Source organism: Vipera ursinii (genome assembly GCF_947247035.1).
Source record: "Vipera ursinii genome assembly, chromosome: 2".
NCBI lineage: Eukaryota > Metazoa > Chordata > Lepidosauria > Squamata > Viperidae > Vipera > Vipera ursinii.
In genome coordinates this window covers 225,433,617-225,457,190 of record NC_139513.1, presented here as the reverse complement: position 1 = coordinate 225,457,190, position 23,574 = coordinate 225,433,617, and the positions used below count along the sequence as shown (strand labels likewise).

Sequence of the window (23,574 nt, the reverse complement as noted above, 5' to 3'; positions counted from 1 at the left end):
AAGACCGATTCAATCTGTCAACGGCTGTCTTAAGGCAATCGAGTTTGAATGGCAAGGATCCATGTGACCACTGGGTAGCAGCGAAGGGGTAAAGAAAAGTGTAACTCTTGGCTGGCATTGAGTGTCTGCAGCCATAATCTCATCTAGGAAACAAATAATAGTTTGTTACCCGCTACTTTTGTGATAAATTGGCTGTACAGGTAGAACAAGCTGAATAAAATGCAAAGTTGTTGAATGAGCCTGAGAGACAACTAATGTGATTGAAAATCTGGGATAATCTCACACCCTATTTCCATAACCTTCTGAGCAAAAGATTCTGCTATGATACATCAGATACAAGCAAATTACATTTTGAGTTAGTGTGTTTGAGTAGTTTGAGCGATAGTGGTCTGTTTGTTGACAGCCTTTGATTTACAACTGGTTGTTTTACAACCATTTGGAGTTGCAATGGCCTCAAAATGGGTGCTTTATACTCTGTAAAGCACTTCTGGCTATGGTAAAATGTCACACACAAACATACACCCTGCATGGTCATGTGTGGCTGCACTTTGGACTCCCCCCTTTTCTCTCAGAAAGACTCTTGGCAGCTGGGTCACGTTTTTATGATTGGTTACAACATCCCAGTCACATGGCCATGCTTTGCGACATTTTTGCTGGTTTCCAGCAAACTATATTCATTCAGAAGAATAGGTTCACTTGCATTGTTTGCTTATGAACCTTGTGATTTGCTTAATGACTGCCACAAAAAATATTTTTTAAAAATTGATCCAATTACGTGGGTGCCTCAACTTAAGACTGCAGTGGCTCACAACCATATCCAGTTCCTATTGTGGACTACATATAAATTTAAATGATTGAGTTTACATAATGTACTATGGGAAATGTCCCCTTCATTGTGTACCCTTGATATACCGTATCTTATCACACCCAAATCTTCCAATGATAATATTTTTATTAGTCCCAAGTTATTCCTCCCAGACTTATCAGCAAAGCAGATGTTTGAGAGCAAGGAGCGGTTCAATCCATTTCATGTCATTTAACTTTGATCTACTTGATGCAGTCACAATCCTGAAGTTTCAGGTATGATCCCTGAGAGTCTGCATTTGACATGTTTAGGTGATACACCTAGATACAGCAGTATTCCCTCCAGCTTCCATCTCTTCTTAAATCTGTCAAAAAGCAAGCAACTAATAATAGTGGACTTGCCTAAACAATCATACAGTTGTGCATTATTGGAATCAGCTATATTTCTTAGGATTCTGTTTAGTGAGAATTTCTAATTGCTTTGTAGAGCTACAACAATGTTCAGACCTCCATCCCTCGCCTGCATGTCTCCCAGTTCCATTAATACTGCAAATGATCCTGCAGATGTGAGAGATCCTAAATGTTTCAAGTCCACAAAGGTCACAAATAGAAACCTTTATGTTTGTGTTTCTTTATGGGTTTTATGCCAGCTTTCTCTCCATGTGCTCACCTAGAATACTCTGGGTGCATTGGAGAACAAAATAACACGGATACTATTAGTGATCTATTCTATCATATCAGTCATATCAATTAATACAGTGCCTTAAGATTTAGTTTCCTTCTTCCTTCATTTTAAGTTAAGTTTCCTTGGCAGAGACTTCCTGTCTTTTTGCTAGTTCAGTGCTCCCATTTTGATACTAGAAGCGGTACTAGGGGTATCTATAATCTACCACCATCACCACTAGAAAGTTATTTGATCTGAGGGTACTACAATTTATTGAAAATACAGATCAAAAAGATTATTGATGTCAAATACAGATGATCCAAATCCACTTATATTCTTTTTAGTAGCAATTTCATTTTTATTTGAATGACACATTTGTGAGACAAAAAGTGAAGGTTTTTCGTTACCTGGAATCAAGAATAATCATGAAGATCTCACTTATGTTGTCAAGAAGATAGAACGTTATTGACCCAAACATTCATTCCCAATCTGAGTTACAGAACTATAGATTTTTTAAACAGCCAGCCATTGCCCCTGAGAATGATGACACTCTAAATGGGGCTTTTGAGGGTTTTTCCCACTCACATTTTTTTTCCTGAAAATCTTGCGGCTCCTTTCAATTCCCAAAAACTTCCCTGTTACTCATGTTCAGATTTGACAATATTAATAAAAATCTAAAAATGCTCAATGTCAGAAGAAATGTTTAACATTTCTAAAATTTGAAAGAATGCAGAACTCCAGAAATTAGATGTGTTGTAGCACGTTTGTAACAAGCAAATAAGAGATCCTATCTCATTGTTCAATGAATACAAAGTACTGTTTACATCAAATGCTGGCTGGGGGAGGAATTTACCTTTCACCGTTGAAACCTGCCTTGTTCAGAGTACTGTAAATATAAGGCAAGCACAAACATGATTCAAATCTAAGTAAATATTTTAAGAAGTAAATTTAAGAGGAAATTTGTTGAAGAACTAAATTCAGGGGTTACAACAATGGTTAAAATAATGCATCTTGTTTAAATGGTATTGGAAGTATTTACTTTTATTAAAAGTATTAAATTGTTAGGAGAATTTAAATTAAATTAAATTCTTAGGAGGGGAGGGGGTGACCCAAATTTCTCTTGGCTTCTCTTTTCTCTACAGCACAAAATCTGTAATAACATGGAAAGCCATTTTAATGCTGTCACTAATGGAAAAATAACTTTTTATAATTTACTACAGTACCACCCAAGCTCATTGTTAGAGGACATTATGATTAAAGGGAAAAAACAAGGTCCCATTTAAGAAAAAAAGTCCACAATATATAAATCTTCTTTGCTATATTCAAATGTTGTGAAATTCAGTCGGTCAGCCCCCATATAAGTATTAACCCTTATCATTTCAGTTTTGTCTGAGTTTGGTTTCAAATTTGCCTTCATTCTTGGGCTGTATGTAACTTCAGCAGCTTCCAGTCTGTGAACAGAATTTGGCTTGCAAGCTTCCCTTGGTCACAGAAGGTCCCCAAAAGCTTTGTCCAAGGTCTGTGTATAGGTAGTCCTCGACTTACAACAGGTCATTTAACAGTTACAATGTCACTGAAAAAAAGTGACATGACTATTTTTCACACTCATGACCACTGCAGCATCCTCATGGTCACGTGACCAAGATTTGGATGCTTGGCAACGGGTTCATATTTCTGATGGTTGTAGCATCCCCGGATTATGTAAACACTTTTTGCAATGGGGAAGGCAGATTCACTTAACAACTGGGTTATTAACAACTGCAATGATTCACTTAACTATGGCAATAAAAGTTGTAAAATGAGGCAAAACTCATTTAACAAATATCTCACTTAGCAACATAAATTTTGGGCTCAATTATGGATGTAAATCGAGGACTACCTGTATGCTTCCCACGCTAAGTGGAGGCTTCCCAAAACCAAGAACACCTTGATCCTCCTCTTTTTAACCCAGCAGGAAAGACTAAGTGTTAACAATGTGTCTTTGTGAGAGGCCTCAGGAAGCCTGGTCCCTGTCTTTTGGTGTTATTTGGTCCTCAGAAAATTATTGGAGGTCAGTCCAAGGTTGGGACTGAAGTTCCCTATGTCTGAACTAGAGAATAAGACCTTACGCAGGGATTCTCTAAATTTGTAATTTAGGAAAATGGATTGAGAATATCTTTTGAAGCAGCCATGACATCTTCCAAAATATGCTTCGAAAACAATTTTTAACTGCTTTGCATAATCCTAGTTTCTTCAACCATTTTAAAATCTAATGTTGCATTTAATTAAGGAGGATGTTGCCCTTAATCCAAGTTTTTCAATGCAGTTTATTATTATTTAATAATTTCCACTCCTTATTTCAAAGTTAAACATAAATTCAGGTTTTCTAATTATATACATGAAACAGGCATAATATTTCAGTTAGTCTTTCTTATTTAAAAAGTAAATATCCCACTAATTAGATTCACTTCTATAAGAATTATCGGAGGGCTTCACGCAAAGGCTGCCTAGAAATTATTGTGTACAGTGGCATTCTGTGGTGGGACATATTATGATATATTGGACCCACCACTTGATTATGGTAGGTCCATTGAACATTGCATTATAAAAGTTATTGATAGTGGAGTACACATATAGCAAAAGCATCCAATTTGGCTGGCAGCCCTCATGCAAATATCACACTTCTACAACTGGATACCATATTGCAGAAATATTCCACCACTGTTGCCCTTGCAACACAAAAGAACGAAAACATGTAAAGCCAATATATATATTGGGGGATGTGTGTGTGTGTGTGAAGCAAATATATAATTTTTTTCCATTACTGCTTAATAAAATATATTGAATAACAAAAGTTTTGAGAATTTAAATTTGGACAAACACATTAAAACTAGTGAATTGTGAGGAGAAAAGAAATGAGTCTAAGTCCAAAGTCTTTGGGTTTTTATAGATAGATATCAAGACTTAGGCTCTCCACCAGCATGTGTTAAAGTTGATAAATCCAGTTCAATTGCTAATGCAAGTGAAAGTTCCTTGGACAATAGAGCATGAAGAGAAATACCATCATGAGAATAAATCCAATTTTTTCCAGTCCAGTCATATCGCTTTGGGCCACTGAAAAATTAACACATAAGAGATAACACATAATTTAAATGTTTATAAAATAGGAAAGAGAGTGCATAAAGTAAAAGCACAGGTTTACAGTAACTCAGAGAACTTGTACATAACCCTGCTTAAAATGTGCGAAGAGTACTCTCCGTTCTGTACTATAGGAGAAAGTAAAAGGAAACCTGACAAGTTATTAATTATAAAGTTCAAATTCATCATATTCCTTTGGAAATGCTAGATTTTCACCATTTATTATACTCAAGGCACACATCTCTTCATTCCTTGCTTTACAACGGGTGCATATCTCTCTAGCATAATCAAATTAAAATGTACTATTTTGTCCAAACTGGCAAACTACAGTTTGAATAAGACCTGCAGCAACGCTTTAAGTCTGCATATCTGGTTAACAAGACTACTTCAGTTTTTTAGGGGGAAAAAATCCCTGTGAAATTTTAGTTTTTTTCCCCTCGTTCTATAACAACTTTAAAAGTTAGGCAAACACTTGTGGTTACCCCTCCCCAATTTTTCTAAGGTGCTTAATGTTTTTACAGCTACAGAATAGATTTCTTTTAGTCACCTATCAAAATTTAGTAATTGAATTGCACAGCTGGTTTAAATCTGCTTGCTGGATTATTTTACATGTACTTAACTGGCAACTACCTTGTAAAAATATTTGTCAGCATACAAATGGTGCATAAATATACACTATTAATTCCAGTAGGACATCCCTATGGAAAAAGCCTGTATCTAAGGCCTTCTTCTAGAGCAGCGATCCCCAACCTTTTGGGCACCAGGGACTGGTCCCTTGGAGAGAGGATTTTCCGTGGACCAGAAGAGGGTGTGGTTTCTCATGCTGCCTGCATCCCGTGGGTGGGGCTTTGCTTGTTTGCATGGCCTGGTTTCTGGCATGCCGCAGCCCAGTCCCAGTCCACAAACTGGGGTTGGGGACCCCTGTTCTAGAGAGCAGAAATTGACAGTTTCTGACACTCTCTTATTATTTGGATGTTGTGTGCTTAGAAAACAAATAAGACGTTCAGCTACCTACAGTATTTTATTTACTAGTAGATTTTACAGAATCCAAGGATGGTTTATGTATTTCTTCCACAAAACCACATCAAATCAATAGTCTTTCAACTAAGACAAAAGCATTAGAAGGTAGTAGCATTCAGCTGACTTCACCTGGGCTTGGAAGTTAAGCAATCTCAAATTGGTTTAGAGATGATGGACAGCCAGGAAATTCTGGGCAATGTGCTAAGCAGGAGATTTTTGTTATGACATCAAAGTTTAGAATCTGAACAATCTGGAAATGCCATGCTATTGATTTAGAAATTTCAGAATGATACCTAACAAACGAATTGTGCATAAAGGTGTTTTAGTTCAACTACAAATTTTCAAGTCATTTTAACCTATAAACTACTCACCTGATTGGAGAAGAGAGCCATATCTGTTTATTTGGTGTCTGTTTATTGATTACATAAGTTCCCATGTTTCCACCCAGTTTCACTGTTAATACTCCATTCTACAGAATAAAAAAGTAAACAAAAACCTTTGAATTAACAACATTATTGTGAAAGAGGTTTTCAAATATTAAGTAGAGGCTACTTCAATTAGAAGAATCACTCATATCATTGTTAAATGAGCACATTTGAATCAAATTATTTGCTTCATTTAATTCCTTCTTTGCTTTTGTCACCCTTTTCTATATCAATTTGCTTCCAAGAAGTTCAGCCAAATATACACTCTGGTTCTAAGCTACACATACTGTAAATGTAGTTATATCTGCCCAATTGTAAAACATAAAATGGTATCTCACTTGTTACATTTTTCCCCAAGTATGCCATCTTCTGGTCTCACAACACAGTGTATTCAGTAAAAATAATTATCAGACTATAAGAGAAAAGTGCTTCCAGATGACAGCCTATTATTTTTTTTTTTCCTTTCACTGCTTAACAAGTTCTCTGCAGCTAGAAAAAAATATTGGGAGGGGATATGCAATTGTTGCAGAAGGAAAATAACATTGTCTGGTGTTCCCCCTTTTCCCCAATAATGTGTTTGAGACTTTAATCTGGAAGTACCTAGTCAATACGACCAGGAAAGAGAGAAGAAATGTGCACACACACATGTACACACACTAGTATTGTATCTCTTATTCAGGGGTGTCAAACTCAATTTCATTGAGGGCCGCATCAGCATTGTGGTTGCCCTCAGGGGGCCGGGTGGATATGGCCAGGGTGGGCGTGGCTAGTGTTGTGTGGCCTACTGGGTGGGCATGGCCAGCTCTACATCGTTCGCATCAAGGGTGCCTATGGGGGCCTGGGCAGGAGTAGGACAGATCTGAGGGTCTCTGGCAGAAGGAGGGTCTCTGGGCCAGGGCCAAGGCAGCAGGGGCCGTTCCCTCACTATTTCCAGGATGGCTTCGCGGGCCACATGAAATCACTTTGTGGGCCAGATCCGGCCCCCGGGCCTTGTGTTTGACATGTCTGCTCTTATTGGTCACACTTTCTCAAAATCTTTAATCCAGAACCATAACTGAAAAGCTGAACAGGGAAAAAAAATGCAAATACTGAACTGTGACAAGAACCAATGTTTCCACAGGAAAATTCTTTCATATACAGAATCACAAAGATCATGTAAGAGGAACTAAATGAAGCAACGGTTTGAATTCAAGTTTAATGCTAAGGGGCAAGGCCTGAGTGGTCTTAATGAAACAACATTAAGGAATGACAGGGTGGGCCTACATAGTGTTGTGCATAAGGTTTCCAAAAGATGCAGCAAATTTGAAGGATGGACATTTTTCCACTTATACAGCCACTCAGCTCGTGTGTTGGGGCTCAATTTGCTTGATTCCACGTAACCATGACTTTCAGAGCTAGGCTGGTCTGTGATATACTTGCAGGGCTCCATGAAAAAGGCTGAACAGTGATTTTACTGCCTTTGAGGAACACTGCCTCCGATACAGGTATTGCTCGACTTACGACCATAACTGAGCCCCAAAATTTATGTTGCTAAGTGAAACATTTCTTAAGTTAGTTTTGCCCCATTTTACAACTTTTCTTGCAACAGTTGTTAAGTGAATCATTGCAGTTGTTAAGTTAGTAACATTGTTAAGTGGATCTGGCTTCCACACTGACTTTGCTTGTCAAAAGGACCCAAAAGCTGATCACATGACCCCTGGACACTGCAACTGTCATAAATATGAACCAATTGCCATGCATCCAAATTTTGAACAAAGACCAAGGGGATGCTGCAACAGTATAAGTGTAAAAAATGGTCATAAGTCACTTTTTTCATGCTACTGTAACTCTGAAAGGTCAATCGTGACCTCCCGTTTGGACTACTGCAACGCTCTCTACATGGGGCTGCCCTTGAGGACCACTCGGAGGCTTCAACTGGTGCAGAATGCGGCCGCGCGAGTTGTGATGGGGGTCTCCCAGTACTCCCACGTAACACCTCTACTCCGCGAGCTGCATTGGCTTCCGGTTGCCCTCCGGGTGAAATTCAAGGTGCTGGTGATGACCTATAAAGCCCTACATGGCTTGGGTCCGGGATATCTGAGGGAACACCTGCTGCCGGCATCAAGTTCCCTTCGTCCAGTGCGCTCCCACAGGGAGGGTCTGCTCAGGGTGCCACCGGTAAGAGATTGCCGGTGGGTAACACCCAGGGATAGGGCCTTCTCTGTGGGGGCGCCTGCCCTTTGGAACCAGCTGCCAGTGGAGCTGAGGACTGCCCCCGACCTCCGTTCGTTCCGCCGGGGCCTGAAGACCTGGCTCTTCGAGCTCTCTGGCCCAGGCTGAGGACTAATTTATTTTAATTGGGGTTTTATTTATACAGGGATAAATTTAATCTTTTTTAAATTTGGTTTTTAACTTTTGTATTTTTGGTTTTTAATTACCCTGTAAACCGCCCTGAGTCCCTCGGGAAAGGGCAGTATATAAATGTAATAAAATAAATAAAATACTAAATGAACTGTTGTAAGTCAAGAATCATCTGTAATAACTTTAGGATTCTGGAACTGTAGTGAAATCTCCAATATTTACAGCCACAATTATTAATATATCAAGAGTTTTAAAATGTTCTATCTACAAACAACAGGTTAGAATTTACAAAGAAATACTGTAAAAAAGCAATGATAACATTATACCCCAAAGTAGACATCGTAATCTTTAGAAGAAAATGGCTTGTCTGCCAAATCCTCAAAGAAATCTGTTAACGATTCCAGTGTTTCTTCAGCAAGTTTTTCATACTTGGTTTCATCTAATGAGCTGTAAAAGTCATGTGAATAAAGATTCGCTCAAATTTACTTGCTGAAAACAAGAGGGAGACAATATAAACATTCAGAGGAGAAAAAATGCAGACTACTTCAAGATATTTGTTACTAGCTAGTGTTGGAAATATTTCATAGATTTTATTAATAAAGAATGGGGAAAAGTTTATTGTAGGCCATAGAGAGAGAAATCAGCTGAGTTTTAATTTTAGTCAGGCCATTAAGTCATTTCTGTTCATTTAATTTAAGCAACCATCTGATATAATAATTCTAAGCTTATTACTTGAGGATTTCTAAAAAAAATGGATATGATACAAATATAGTATATTAGATAGTAGCAATTAGCTCTCTATGAGACAAACCACTGAGTACACTTCAGAACTTCTAGAAACAACAAATTGAACTTTGGATGAATTACCAAATTCCTTTTCTTTCAGGAATGGAAAGTAACCTTAGCTTGGTTGTTCTTTCACTATCCTTGGAGGAGGAACAACTAATTTTCTTTTCTAGCTCATAAGGAAGGAAGTAATTTCAATAAAGAGCAGTCTCCTAGCTAGTTAAGAGATTATGTTCAGTAGTACTGAAACAGCATCACCAATTTTAAGGACTAATCTGCAAAAATGTTCTGGCTGTGACTTGTAAATTAACCCTGCATCATCTCATATAAGAATAAAATAAGGACCACAAGTTGCTCAATATTTATTTGTATTCTGCCTTTATTATTTTTACAAATAACTCAAGGCAGCAAACACATACATCCTGCTCTTATTTTCACCACAACAACCACCCTGTGAGGTGGATTGGGCTGATAGAGAGTGACTGGCCCAAAGTGACACAATCGGCTTTCATGCCTAAGGTAGAACTCCTGGTTTGGGAGCCTGGTCCTTTAACCACTAAACCTAACTGGCTCAGTAGATCAGTAATAATCCTAATGTTTCTGTGCAACAATATATACAACAATTACGGCAACAGTTAAGGATACCTCCAGCGCCAGTAGGAAAACAGAGTAACAGACTTACTCTAAAGCAGAACAGAGAAAAGAAAGGGTAACATTTAGCAAAGGACTCCTATAGCTACCTGTAAACCAGAGTACAGGATTTAGAAAACTAGGAAGATGCTCTCTTCTGCCATCTAGAGGCTGCAAAAAAGTTATTTGGTTCTGCCTGTCTGGAAAGAGAAGCAGCTGAGCTAAGAATATTAAAGCTGCAAGAATCTGTGGTTTACTACACTCAATTAGCAAGGACATGTGCTTTCAGTTAAGGATTCCTTAACCCCAACATTCTCCAGCTTGTGCTGCCTCAATATGGCAGAGGGTGTTTTGGGTACAGATGAGTGAGGCAGTTACACAAACACTGTGTTCTTCCAGAAGGGTCACCCAAGATGCGAAGGTCATCATAACTGCCCAGCTAAGCAAGCACCAGTATCAGCAGCAGCAATAGAGGAAGGTGTCAGAGGTGGATGATCACTGTAGTGACAATAAAGACATCATTTCACACTGCACAGGAGAAGGCAAATAGCAAAGCACTCCTATATTTTATCAAGTAAACCAGAAGGACAGAGAAGATATGAGGGGTCCTTGGTACTCTCCTAGCTTGGTTATTTTCTTGCATACGTTTCCTTACCCAAACAAGGTAACATCATCAAGGTTTTATCTTACAGAGAAGTTGAAGTGAATGCTGGATGATAGGCCCATCAGGTTGAATGGCACTCAACATGCTATGGATCCTCCAGAGTAGACATAGTTGACATTGGCTGATCAAATCCTATGGGATGTCTACTGACTGATGTTTTCATGCAGAGAAAAGAAAATCCCAAACTATAAAAACAGAAATGCAGTAGAACGCAAAGCGGAAGCCCAATTATGGAAAAGCTCAACCCAATGAAAAATGAAATGAACTCACTACACAAGTGATTCCTTGGGCATCGGTGAATTGAAACAGAGTGAAACTGGTTACTTTCAGTCAGAAGATCATACTGCTTACGTCTCAGAATGTAAACAATCAAAAGGACCCTGTTGTTTTCATAGTCAGGAAGGCAATAGTAAAGACAGTATTTTGGTACAATGCAGCTAATGAATAAATAATATCAATTAGATTTTGTAGACAACCCTTTAACGATCTGTGAATAGTTATCCAGATCTGTGATCCTGGTATAGAGGAAGAAGATGAATGAATGCTATGGTCAAGTTCAATCAGAAATCGACAGAACATGCAAGCAAGATGCACTGTTTGTGATTGGGAACTGGAAAGACAATGTTACAAATATTAAGGAGGAAAACATGTAGGGAAAAGAAATGAAACAGGAGACTGGATGGTCAGTTTCTGCCAATTCAATTTCTTCATTGCTAATACAATCATTATCATCAGATGGAACAAAAGAGAAACCAAATTGACTGTATTATTGATGTAAGGAAATGGAAGAACTCCCTTAAAACAGCAAAGACATGGTGAGGGGCTGATTGTGGAACGGATCACAAGCTGCTAACCTGCAACTTCCAAGCCAGGTTAAAGTGGAAAAACAAAACCACTTTCCGCTACATAATCTTGGCAATATACTTACCACGCAAAGGAAAACTATGAAATCCTGAGCTTCATTTACAGGGAGCTATAGGAACTGTGGAATTAATTCAAAGAAACTGTTTAGGATGAATGTGAAAATATATTTCCAAAGACCAAGAAACAGAAGAAACCAACTGGATGAGAAGAGAGTTGATACAAATTGCCTACAAGATAAGCCAAAGCTAAGGACACTACAGGAACTGAGCAAAGAATTTCAGAAAGCTCTTAAAAGAAAAAAGAAGCATTACCACAGCATTACCACGGTAAAGACACTAAAATGGAAACAGCCACAGAAAAACAACATTTTCCAAAAGATCTCCAAACTCAGAAGGATATTCCAACCTCAAACCTAGTATGCTAAAGGAGGTCAATAAACAATAACTTATTCAAACCAGATCAAACAAATACAAAGTATAGTGAAATACTGCACAGTTAATATACCAATATCCAAGATACTTAGAAGATACATATATATTCATGTTTGTAAGAACTTCTAGTCCTGGAAGTTAAATCAGCATTCCAGTCATTACGAGGATAGAATGCTATAGGAACAACAAAAGAATCAAGAGAAGTTCTAACCAAATTTTGCAAGCCAATGGGTAGAACAATACAGTTGTCAATAGTCTGAAAGAGTTGAATCTACTTATCAATATCGAAGAATAGAGATTTAACAGATTATGCAAACTACTACACCTTAGCCTTAATTTCACATCCTAATAAAATAATAGGGTCATCCAAAACAGATTAAGAGTCTTAAGCACAAAGGGGAAATAGTGGTTTTAGAAAAAACCAAGGAATAAAGGACATTATTGCTTGTGTATGATGGAGAATTGAAAAAAATCAAGGAATAAAAAAGACCAACATGCATTTTATTGGATATAGAAAGGCCCTGAATTGTACTGATCATGTCAACCAGCAAATGTCCAAAGGAAAATGGGAGTCTCTGAATCTCTCACATGCAAAACCTATATGCATGACTGAAAGCCAATTCTGAGCAACACAACAACAGACTGGTTCCAAGTGGACAAAGGAACGAGATAAGGCTGTACTGTATACTCTCTTTATTTATTTAATTTATATGTTGAATATATTTGAGGGATGCTGTATTGGTAGAAGATGAGCATGGTTTAAAACTGGACAAAATATTAATAACTTATGATAGACTGATGACCACTTTGAAAGCTATAAATGATGTGAAAGTTGTAGTAATTAAAGTCAGAAAGCGGGAAAAATGGAATTAAGATTAAATATAAAGATGATCAAACCAATGATAATTGGTACAGTAAAAAGCCTTTGAAATGATAATGAAGACACTGAAGTGCTGGATTGACCATCAACAGTGAACAGGCACCAGTCAACAAAGATGCCATAATATCACTTGGTAGGATAGCAACAAGATGTTGAAAAATATATTTGGATGCCAAAATGTGTCCGTACTTAGAATCATTAGAATGACGAAGACAGTAGTTTTCCCTGTGACATTCTATGAACGTGCAAGTTGCATTTTGAAGAAGCAAATTAGAAAGAGTATTGACACTTTAATGTTGGAGAAGATTCTTGCTAATATTATGAAGAGTCAGAAAAACAAACACTGGACCACAAAACAAATCAATCCAGTTTTCACTTGAGGCACATGTGACCAGGCTCAGCTATCATATTTTAGACATATTATATAAAGATACAACTTCCTTGAGAAGTTCATAATGCTGAAAAGTAGAGTGGATGATCAGTAGCAAGTTGGTGGAACTGAATTTCAATAGTCATTAATTCACTACTGATAGACTTAAAAGGTCAAATTTTTGACAAAGTTTGTCTATGTGGTTGCTAAGAATCAACATCTCCTTGATGAAACTTAAATCACTATGGGCACTGGCTTTGGTTAATGTCAGCTCTGAAGTGCCAGATATCAATTTCTGTCTTGCTCACTAATTTAGCCTTTGGGGGGGAAAAACCTAATACAATGTGTTATCAATTGTATATACAACATACCTTTTGTCTATGAGAGTTCCTGTGCTTCTTTCAAATATAAGTTGAATATTCTTGACTCTGTTTATCAGAACATGGTCTAAAAAGTACAGATGAACATCCTGTAAAAAAAAAGTTTCAAACTTAAATGTGACCTATAGAGGGGACTATAACTTAATTATTTTGTGGATGTTTTCAATGTTTTTAATGTTTTTAATTGTTTTATAATTTTAGAATTGTAAGCTGCCCAGAATCATTTGATTGAATTAGGTAGCTATAGAAACTAAATGAACGAATGAATAAATTTTCTAGAATTCTACCATTGGTACTTAACATCAGACAAGTTAATAAAAAATTTATAAAGGTATTTCAAATGAATGTTGGAAATGTAAAGGAAAGAGGGGACATTTTACCATTTATGGTGGGCATGTGATAAAGCAAGAAAATATTGGAATAGGATTCATATGTTAATACAAAAAATTCTTAAACTAAATATAGAAAGAAAATCAGAGACTTTTCTATTGGGACTAATGGACAAAGACCTGGAAAAAAATATGGAACTTTGATGTTATATATGTTGACAGTAGCAAGATTACTCTACACTCAGAAATGGAAGACTACATCGATTCCTACAGTAGAGGAAAGCTTACAAAAACTGATGGAGCTCAGCCAATATCAAAGCAAGCTAATCCTAAGGATATGTATTCAGTAGTAAATCTCTATGGAGATTCTCAGGCAACCAGGTCATAGTTGTCCCAAAGGTGTTTTTTCACTAGGCAACTGGACTTTCTTGTTTTTCTTTGAAGATGTTTCCCTTCTCATGTAAGAAGCTTCTTCAGCTCTGACTGGATGGTGGGGAATTCCTGAAGAAGCTTCTTGGAGAAGTGAATCGTCTTCAAAAAAAACCAAGAAAGTCCAGTTGCCTCGTGAAAAAGCACCTTTGGGAGTAGTAAATCTCATTCTCTGCAATGCCCTTTGGATTTTAAGCACAAGTTAAAGGAATCAATAAACTATGTTTTTTTTCCTAGTGCAAACTATGATTAAGTGCAAGCAATAAAAGCGCACAGGCTGCACAGAATACAAAAGCCTTTCTTGGAAGACTGTTGATTCTGTTCCATTCACCTCGTTCAAAACCTCCCTCTGGATTGGCAACATATTATTACAGAACGTAGGTAGCAGATACATCTATTTAACAGTGCACCACCTCTTCTTACCTGTTTCAACTTTTCAGCTGGGGAGAATTCATCAGCCTTTAGAAAGGCATCTAATCTGGCCTACAAGAGCTTCAACGCCCCCCCTGGGGTAATTTGGTTTCTTCTCCCTCCTTCCCTCCCCATCCATGCATTGCCTGGACGAGGGTGGTGAACAATTACGCTCTTTTTATCTCAAGACTTTCAGTGGCCACCATGCCAATTTATGGAGAACGAACTATATAACTCAGGGCTGTCCAACCGTGGCAACTTTCAAAGAACTGTGGACTTCAATTCCCAGAACTCCCCAGTCAGCCATGCTGGGAGTAGAAGTCCACAAGTCTTAAAACAGGGGTCTTCAAACTTGGCCCTTTTATGACTTGTGGACTTCAACTCCCAGAATTCCTCAGCCAGCTTTGCTGGCTGAGGAATTCTGGGAGTTGAAGTCCACAAGTCATAAAAGGGCCAAGTTTGAAGACCCCTGTCTTAAAAGTTGCCGAGGTTTGACACCCCTTCCGGGCTACTCGAAGGAAGCGACGACAGGCTCTGCAGGCCCGGGGCGGATCAGGGGCGATCCCTTCCCGACAGAGGCAACGCCTATCTCGCCTAGAACCGCGGGAAATAAAAGTTCAAATCCTCCGCCAAGGTCCCTGTCAAGGCCTACTCTCTCCTTGCCCCCCCACCAAAAAAAAAAAAAGACGATCTGGGCAAGTCCTGGTGGCCTTCCTTCCGCCCTCCTGGGGACGCCCGCGCAAGCCATGCACACTCACCGGCTGGCTGAGAAAGAAGGAAGAAGCGGCGGCTGCTGCGGCCTCTTTCCTCCGGCCCCCGCCGTTGCTTGGACGGCGGGCCCCGAGCAACAGTCCCGCGGAGAAGGCGCAGGCTCTCCCCCGGCTCCACATGCTGCCAGGCCACCGTAGGAGGAAAGAGGCCTGCTTCTGGCCGCCGCGGCCCCTTCCGCGAACCATAGAGAACGGCGGCTGTGGAAGCTCGTGAAGGCCCGCGGCTGCCCTCTGGCGGTGCCGGAGAAGGATCCGCGGTGCTTCGGCGTTGATCTTTTCCAAGTGGGATTTTTTTTTAAAAAAAAAATAAGTTAACCATTTGGGAGTTTTCTTTTTACACTAAAAACACAAGAAACTAACAGAAACTAATAATCAAGAGAAGGAAGAGAAGGAAGTAAAGGACAAAGAAAAAGTGCAGAAAGAAAGAAAAAGAAATGTAAGAAATGATTCTGATGTTATTTATTTATTTATAAAGTGCGTATAGTCAAGGTGATGGTCTTCCCAGTTGCAATGTATGGCTGTGAAAGCTGGACCATAAGAAAGGCTGAGCGCCAAAGAATTGAAGCCTTTGAACTATGGTGCTGGAGAAGACTCCTATGAGTCCCTTGGACTGCAAGGTGATCAAACCGGTCAGTCCTAGAGGAGATCAACCCTGACTGCTCTTTAGAAGGCCAGATCCTGAAGTTGAAACTCAAATACTTTGGCCACCTAATGAGAAGGAAGGACTCACTGGAGAAGAGCCTAATGCTGGGAAAGATTGAGGGCAATAGAAGAAGGGGACGACAGAGAATGAAGTGGCTGGATGGAGTCACTGGAGTCACCTTGCTCCTGATGCAGAGACCTGATCTTTTTGTTCTGAAAATGTATAAAAGGTGGAAGACATATTTCCTGGTTGTTGCCTTCATTCCTCTACCAGCCACGAAGAGGGATGAGGCCACCCCTCTCTGTTTTGTCATTCTTTGCTGAAACCTAGGCTCAGGAGTTTCTTTTGGCTCTTAAATTCCTGAGTAGCGCTGGGACAATTATGAGGCTAACTGGAAAACCTTACAACAAAATAAAAATACAGAAAAAAATTGAGAAAGAAAAAATGTAAAGAGGAAGAGAAAAAAGTGGTGACTTTTTCAGTGCAATATAATAAAAAAAATACAATTGCAACCTTTTGTTTCTTTAACATCATGTAAGGCCTTCCTGCCACATTGACTGGTTATGTATCTTTTACTACTACATGGTAACATACATGAAATAAAACTTCCATAATACAGAGAAACTTACCATTTCAGTGACTAGGTTACCTGTTGCAGTGGTCTAACCGTCTTATCATATACTTTGAATGAGCTACAATTTACAGGGTTTACAAAACATGCTAAGCAATAAGCTATGGTGTAGAATGCACACTTGTGTTGTGCACAGAAACAAAATGAATTATTGATGTAAATGTGATGTAGTCATGTTGTATGGACATATGTTTGTGAGATATTTATCCATGGTTAATGCATGGTTTATTCATCCTGGTTAACTGGCTTCATCCCAAACACTGAACCATACAGTAAACATGTCTTCTTTCAATGTGCTAGGCTAAAATGTGGCTGGCTTGTTTGTCGTTCTGTGTATGGAATGCAAAAAGAAAACCACCTTTTTAATTACATGTTCTGTGGCTAAACATACAGCCTTAACCAGAGCTAAAATCCTATTCAAATTAGGGCTGAAAGCTGCTGCTGTTTTCTCTTGTGCTGTGCTTGGTTGTTGTTTGCCTTACTTATGCTAAGTAGCCAGATTAGAATAATTATATGCATTGGAAAACATTCTGCATCATACTGATTTTGCTCTCAGATTATAGGGCCTGGAAAAGTAAATTAGGCCTCTGCAAGGCAGTTTAGTGAGGCATTGCACCCTGCAAACACAATGTGATTCACTTTGTTGGAGACCCAAAACTCCGCAGTTGTCTCATTTCACTGTTAGCAGTTAGTGGTCATTCCTGTTTCTCTTTTTAGGTAAGGAAACAGGTCATGGGTCATCTAGTATCCCTTTAAAGATTATCTTGGAAGAAACAATGTGCTGTGGCTTTGGAGAATCAGGTTGAACAAGTTCTGAGAACCAGACAAATGCAAGCTAAAGGCTCTTTGTGTAATCTCAACTCCTGATAACTACACAGTCACAGCTAGTAGGACAGAAGTGGTTTGCCCTTCTAGAATAGTTTTCTGTTCCTATTGAGCCTACACCTGTGGCCCTAAGACCTCCCAGTGGTCTCCCAATCACAAACTGATCAGTCCTGAAACTGGTTTGCTTTTACACCCAAACAAATTTGTCTGGCTGCTGCCAAAACCAATTACACAGCTTAAAACGCAGGATTGGACAGGTAGAGTTTCAATTCAGCAGTTAAATAGTTCTTGAAAATAAATTCTTCATTCTTTTAATCAGCTTTTTTTTAAAATAAAATGAAATAAAATGCTTACTGTACAGAAAAAAGCAATTACGGTATTTAAATGATGAGTGCTTATTATTTTTTGGAGAGTCGTAATGTAAATAGTCTGACTGGCTTAAATACTTTGTCAGAGTCTCTCAAAGAACCGTGCATTAGGCCAAGAGTTTAATATATCCTCCTGGCCATTCCTACCTCTTTTTCCCTGAGGATCTTTTCCCAAGCAATGAGTAGAGAACACCTGGTCTAGTTCTCACCTGGGTTCATCTGTATTTATAGTATGTTACAATGATACATTTATAATAGAACACAAGACTCAGCTAGTAGTAAAGTCTCTTGCACATTTTTCCTCCAACTGTGCTCCCTTTGAGGGGCAGACTCTGTGCATGGGCAGGAATCTGAATTTTCCACTGAGGGATTTTCCTCCAGGATGTCACCACCACCACCAATGGTTTGTGGGGACTATCTTGGGAGACAGGAGGCAGATGCTGGACAATCAGCATGTAAAAGAAGTAGAAGTGTGGGAAGCATTTTGGAAGGGACCTCCCCTAGTTTCCTGGATATAAAATACTTTCAGATTGTGTTAATAGAACCTTACACTAAAAATAGAGCTGGTATTCCTGGTTGTGCTTCTTGTCTGGACTACCACAAAGGGCCTCAAAATCATGACAGTCCCTGCCAATCCTGTATAGCTGACAGACATGACTGCCTTTCTTTTAAAGTATTAAAGTATTAACACTGCAAATTATCTAACTACCATACTAGCTCCTCTAGTTGGTAACACCACTCATCATTCCAATATTCACACGACTTCACTAGCAAAATTTGGAAAATAAAACGACATGGATGAGACCACGGTTTCCTATGAGGTGACTTCACTCTTCACTTGCATCCCAACAATTGAAGCTGTCATGGTAGTGAAAAAATGTCTGCTACAAGACAATGCAGTGAGCCATGTGCCTATCTGTACATTGTGGGGGGAAACCAACAACTTCATAAATGTATGGCACAACATACTGTAGGAGAACAAACCCATCAGGACAAGAGTCAGCAGTTCATCTGCATTTAAAAGACAAAGGCCACTCTTGAAGACGGCAAAGTCCACATTTTGGACAGGCAGGACAGGACAGGCTGGTTTGAAAGAGGGGTCAAAGAGGCCATCTGTGTCAAAATTGAACAGCCCTCTCTCAAAAGAGGGGGCGGGAACCAAAATCATCTATCTCCAGTCTACAACACGGTCCTTTCAACAGTTCCAAGAAGGCTCCACACCCATTTGCACTACTCGGGTGACCCTGAAGACACAGATAAACCTCTGGGTGGCCTCAAAAACTCGCTAAAAGAATGCAAATGACCAGCTGTCTGCAAGGAATATAAATCCTTCCATTGCCCACCATCCAAGTCAGAGCTGAAGAAGCTTCTTGGATGAGAAGCGAAATGTCTTCAAAGAAAAACAAGGAAGTCCAGTTGCCTCGTGAAAAGGCATCTTTAGGATATTAACATGTTGGTTTGTACAGTTGATGAGTCTAACAGTCCAGAAATACAGGAAGACTGCTCATTTCAAACTATTTCTATGATTTAATTCAAGGGTGGGCACCTTTAGCAACTTTATGACCTGCAGACTTCAATTCCCACGATTCCATGGGATTTCATTCATTCATTCATTCATTCATTTATTTGCCGCCCATCTTACCATAGGATAATTCTGGGCCGCTTACAATTAAAGCATAAAAAGTTAAAATCAAACATTAAAACCAAAGACACATGAAGAAGGTGGACGCAGAGTGGGGGGGGGGAAGTGGGATCTGTTATTAATCAACCACCTCCACTGTGCTGTTCCCCCACTGGGACCCCAAGCCACTGGCAAAGCCACAGCAGAGAAGGCCATAAGTCATAAACTTGCCATAGTTTCCTACCCCTGAGTTAACAGGATATATTATGTAGTTCACCACTACATCTGCAAAAGCATTTCCAACTTTGATTGGGATTTACTGGTGTTACAGTGTTACAGTGCTAGAGCACCATATTCCATCCTCTGCCCTAAAATGTTTGAGACAGACATCTAATATATTTTTAGAAGGGGCATCATTCACATTCTTCTCTTCTCTTCTCTTCTCTTCTCTTCTCTTCTCTTCTCTTCTCTTCTCTTCTCTTCTCTTCTCTTCTCTTCTCTTCTCTTCTCTTCTCTTCTCTTCTCTTCTTCCCCTTCCCCTTCCCCTTCCCCTCCCCTCTCCTCCTCTGTTAGAATATGTGCATTTATGAGCACAAGTGACTCGGAAAATGGCTAATTGTGTTTTTTGAATTATGAGTTCGGGCAATGCCTTGAGGGAAGCAGGTAAGAAGACCAAAGAGGGCACAGTGAGGGGAGGGGGGGAGTCACTGAGTGAAAAGAACAAAAGAAAAGTCATCAAGTTTCTCCTTTTTAAAAAATTCTAATTGAGATTGGCCTGTACTTAAAAACAGGAAACACGAAGACTGAGTTGGGGCCTACAATAGCAAAGTAGGGCAATGAAGCGCTTCAGTTAGCTGGACAAAAAAGAGCTTTCTCTGCAATTTTTTCAAGCAGTTGCATTTTTTTTTCTCTTGCATTGTGCAGACTTGCAGCTGAAGTGCAACCCTGGGGAGATATATCTGATATACAGAGATGCAGGCAGGTGCTCCTTGTGGGACATGCCCTGGAGTCCCTTTTTCGAACTGCAACACTGCACAACCTTTTGACCTAAATACATGCAGCTCAAGTATGGAAGCAATTCTTAATTTTTGCAACAGCCATCTGCATGCTCAGAAAACATACAAAATCGTAGGAAGCTGAACTGTGGTTTACTGAAGTAGTCCAGATGCTTTGAATCATAGAAACTGCTGTCCTTGAGTTCATGTAAGGAACTGACCCACAACCTACCAGGCATGTTTTAACCAATTCTTCACTGTAAAAACTACCTTTTTCAGAAAGGAGATTGTGGAGCCCAGCTGCTCATTCTGAAAATCAGATGCATGTTGGTGAAACTAATAAGGGCTTGGATACTGAGGCAGACAGAATGAATCCAGGATAGCAATAGCAACAGCACTTAAGACTTATATACCGCTTCATAGTGCTTTACAGCACTCTCTAAGCCCTTTAGAGTCATCATATTGCCCCAACAATCTGGGTCCTGGTTTTACTGACCTTGGAAGGAGGGAAGGCTTGAGTCAACCTTGAGCTGGTCAGGATCAAACTCCTGGCAGTGAGCAGTTAGCCTGCAATACTGTATTCTAACCACTGCGCTCTTGTACGGAGGATGCCTTTTGTACAGAACTTGAGACACATACTTTTATGCCACAATAGAAACTGTGCATTCTGAATTATATACACTTTTTATAAAGTGCATTCAGAAAGTATTTTTAAGTCCCCCTTTGCTTTTGACAATGTTATGCTGCAGCCTGATTCTAGTTGTTGGACATTTCTACAATTCTGTTTTCACTTTGTCATTATGAGGTACTGAGTGTAGATTAATGGGGAAAAATGAATTTCAACAACTATAGAATCAGGCTGCAGCATAACAGCATTGACAAAAGTGCAGGGAGCCTTAAAGCTTTCTGAATGCATTGTATATTTGGAACAGCATAATAGAAGAGGCAGATGCAGATGGAGATACAAATTGAGAAACCAGCATGTTAAATGAAACCTGTCTTTCTGTTAAACATATGCTAGTAAATAAAGGCTGCAGTGGAGTACTGACTTGAACGCACATCACATGTACAGATCTCCGCAGGGTGCTCTTGGAGCTACCTGGTATATGGGTGTCGTTGTTGTTGCCACTATTGATAGCTCCACAATAGACCGAGAGATTCTGAGAGAAGCAAATGGCACTTTGGTCTTCAAGAAATGTTACACGTCTTCGTTTGAATCAAAATGATAGATGTTTTTTCCACAAGCATCTGAGAAAGACACCATCTCATCTGAAATGCCACAAGGTAGTGATTTTCTGACCTGAAGGCCTTCCCTTCTGACATGAGGCCTCCTGCTTTTCAGGATCCCAAGGCCACAGAGAACAGTTCAATAAAGCCAGAACTTCTGGTGTGAATTTCACTCATAAATTCAGACTCTCCCGATTTCATGGTGAACGTATGTAGTTTGGGGTGAGGGGTTCTGTGGGTGGTTTAGTCTGTTTTGTCTTTGAGATGGTAATGTTCTATAAAGGTGGAAGACATGGTTTATTATTGATTTTATCTAACAAAGGGAGGGATGTAATATAGTTCTATAAATCCTAACAAACATTATGGCCAGACCAAGGGGGTTTAAAAAGGATAGATGAAATAAGGGATTGTGATAATGCTTATGTCTAAAGCTATTATATATTTTAAAAAGTGTTATGTTTTTTCTGCAATCTATGGCAATAATTCTCTCTTAAGTAATAGCAATAGCACTTAGACTTATATACTGCTTCGTAGTGCTTTAGAGCCCTCTCTAAGTGGTTTATACAGTCAATATTGCCCCCCAAAATCTGGGTCCTCATTTTACCAACCTTGGAGAGAAGGGCGGCAGGGTCAACCTTGAGCCGGTCAAAATCGAATTGCTGACAGTCAGCAGAATTAGCCTGCAATACTGCATTCTAACCACTGCACCACCAGGGCTCATGGAAAAATAGAATTAGAAAATAAAGGTGTGATATATTAGTGCATAATTATATATATTTTTAGGACTTTTAGATCAGAATAATCTTAGATAATGCAGTATCAGGTATTGTTTTGCTGATACTTTTTGCACAAGCTTAAATTCCATGTACTAGTAGGCAAACCTGAGCCTTTACATACTTAATGTAAACTTTTAAATAGTGTATTTATGCATACATATTGGAAGAAATAAGCAAACATAAAGTTGGCTTGCAAGACAAGATTTAAGTTAGCGAAATCAGGAATTCTTCCACTTACATGAAAGAATATTTTCTAAGCCATAAAAATAGAGATCAAAGTGCCATGGAGAAAAGGTTACACACAATCTTTTCTACTGATTCATGTTTTATATTTCCCAGTAGTCTTCCATAAATATTGTTTTTGAGGTATTGTAGCTAGGAAGAAAAACTTGTCTAGGCCATGTTTGCATGCTGTATAAAAACTGCCTATTTCTGGAACGCACATTGTAAACATAGCAATCCTATGTGTTTCCATACATTTTTAAATGCCATTTGTAAATTATTTAAAATATTGTATTTCACTGTCCAGATTTCTAAGGTATCTGAAGTTTGCATTAATTTATTTAAGATTAATCAAAGTCCGCTCTCCAAACCTGTGAGTTTCAAGCAAGCCAATGGCTCCCTAATGGGAGGGACTTTAGTCCTGCAATTAACAGAGCCCTTACGCCTGGAAATAGGCGAGCACTGGGAGTTTATTTGCTTCCTGGTAGCTCCAAAGATGTCTGAGACTGTGATCCTAAGACTAGCCTGGCTAGACAAATGGAAGTCATTTATCTGGTGGGAAAAAGGAATGAGAACTGTGAGATTACCCATAGGGCCCGATCCCCATTGATTCAACAGATGTTACAGGGGATTTTAGCCCACCCAATGAACAAGCGCACATGGCTGCCTTACGGCCACCTGGCGAGCTGCTCATCCCCAGCAAGTATCAGGACCTAGCAGAGGCGTTTAGTGAGAAAGAATGCAATACCTTGCCTCCTCACTGTCCCAATGATTGTTCCATTGAACTGTTACCTGGAGCCAAACTCCCCCAACCAAGAATGTACGCTATGTCCCCCCTTGAAATGGAGGAGATGCAGCAATATGTGGATACAAACTTAACGAGGGGATTCATCGAACGGGCCAAGTCAACTGTGGGATCCCCTGTGTTGTTCAAAGAGAAAAAAGATGGGTC

At 39.3% G+C, this 23,574-nt stretch overlaps 1 protein-coding gene across 1 annotated transcript; it reads right to left on the bottom strand.

Annotated features, from left to right (window-relative positions):
• Positions 1–3,754: 3,754 nt before the first annotated feature.
• On the bottom strand, positions 3,755–15,531 carry FXN (frataxin). Its single transcript, XM_083352567.1, has 5 exons — positions 15,303–15,531; positions 13,367–13,464; positions 8,697–8,817; positions 5,977–6,074; positions 3,755–4,561 (listed from the first exon to the last, which is right to left on the bottom strand). The coding sequence occupies exons 1-5, from the start codon at positions 15,498–15,500 to the stop codon at positions 4,405–4,407; spliced, it is 672 nt and encodes a 223-aa protein (XP_083208693.1). The 5' UTR covers positions 15,501–15,531; the 3' UTR covers positions 3,755–4,404.
• Positions 15,532–23,574: the final 8,043 nt, after the last annotated feature.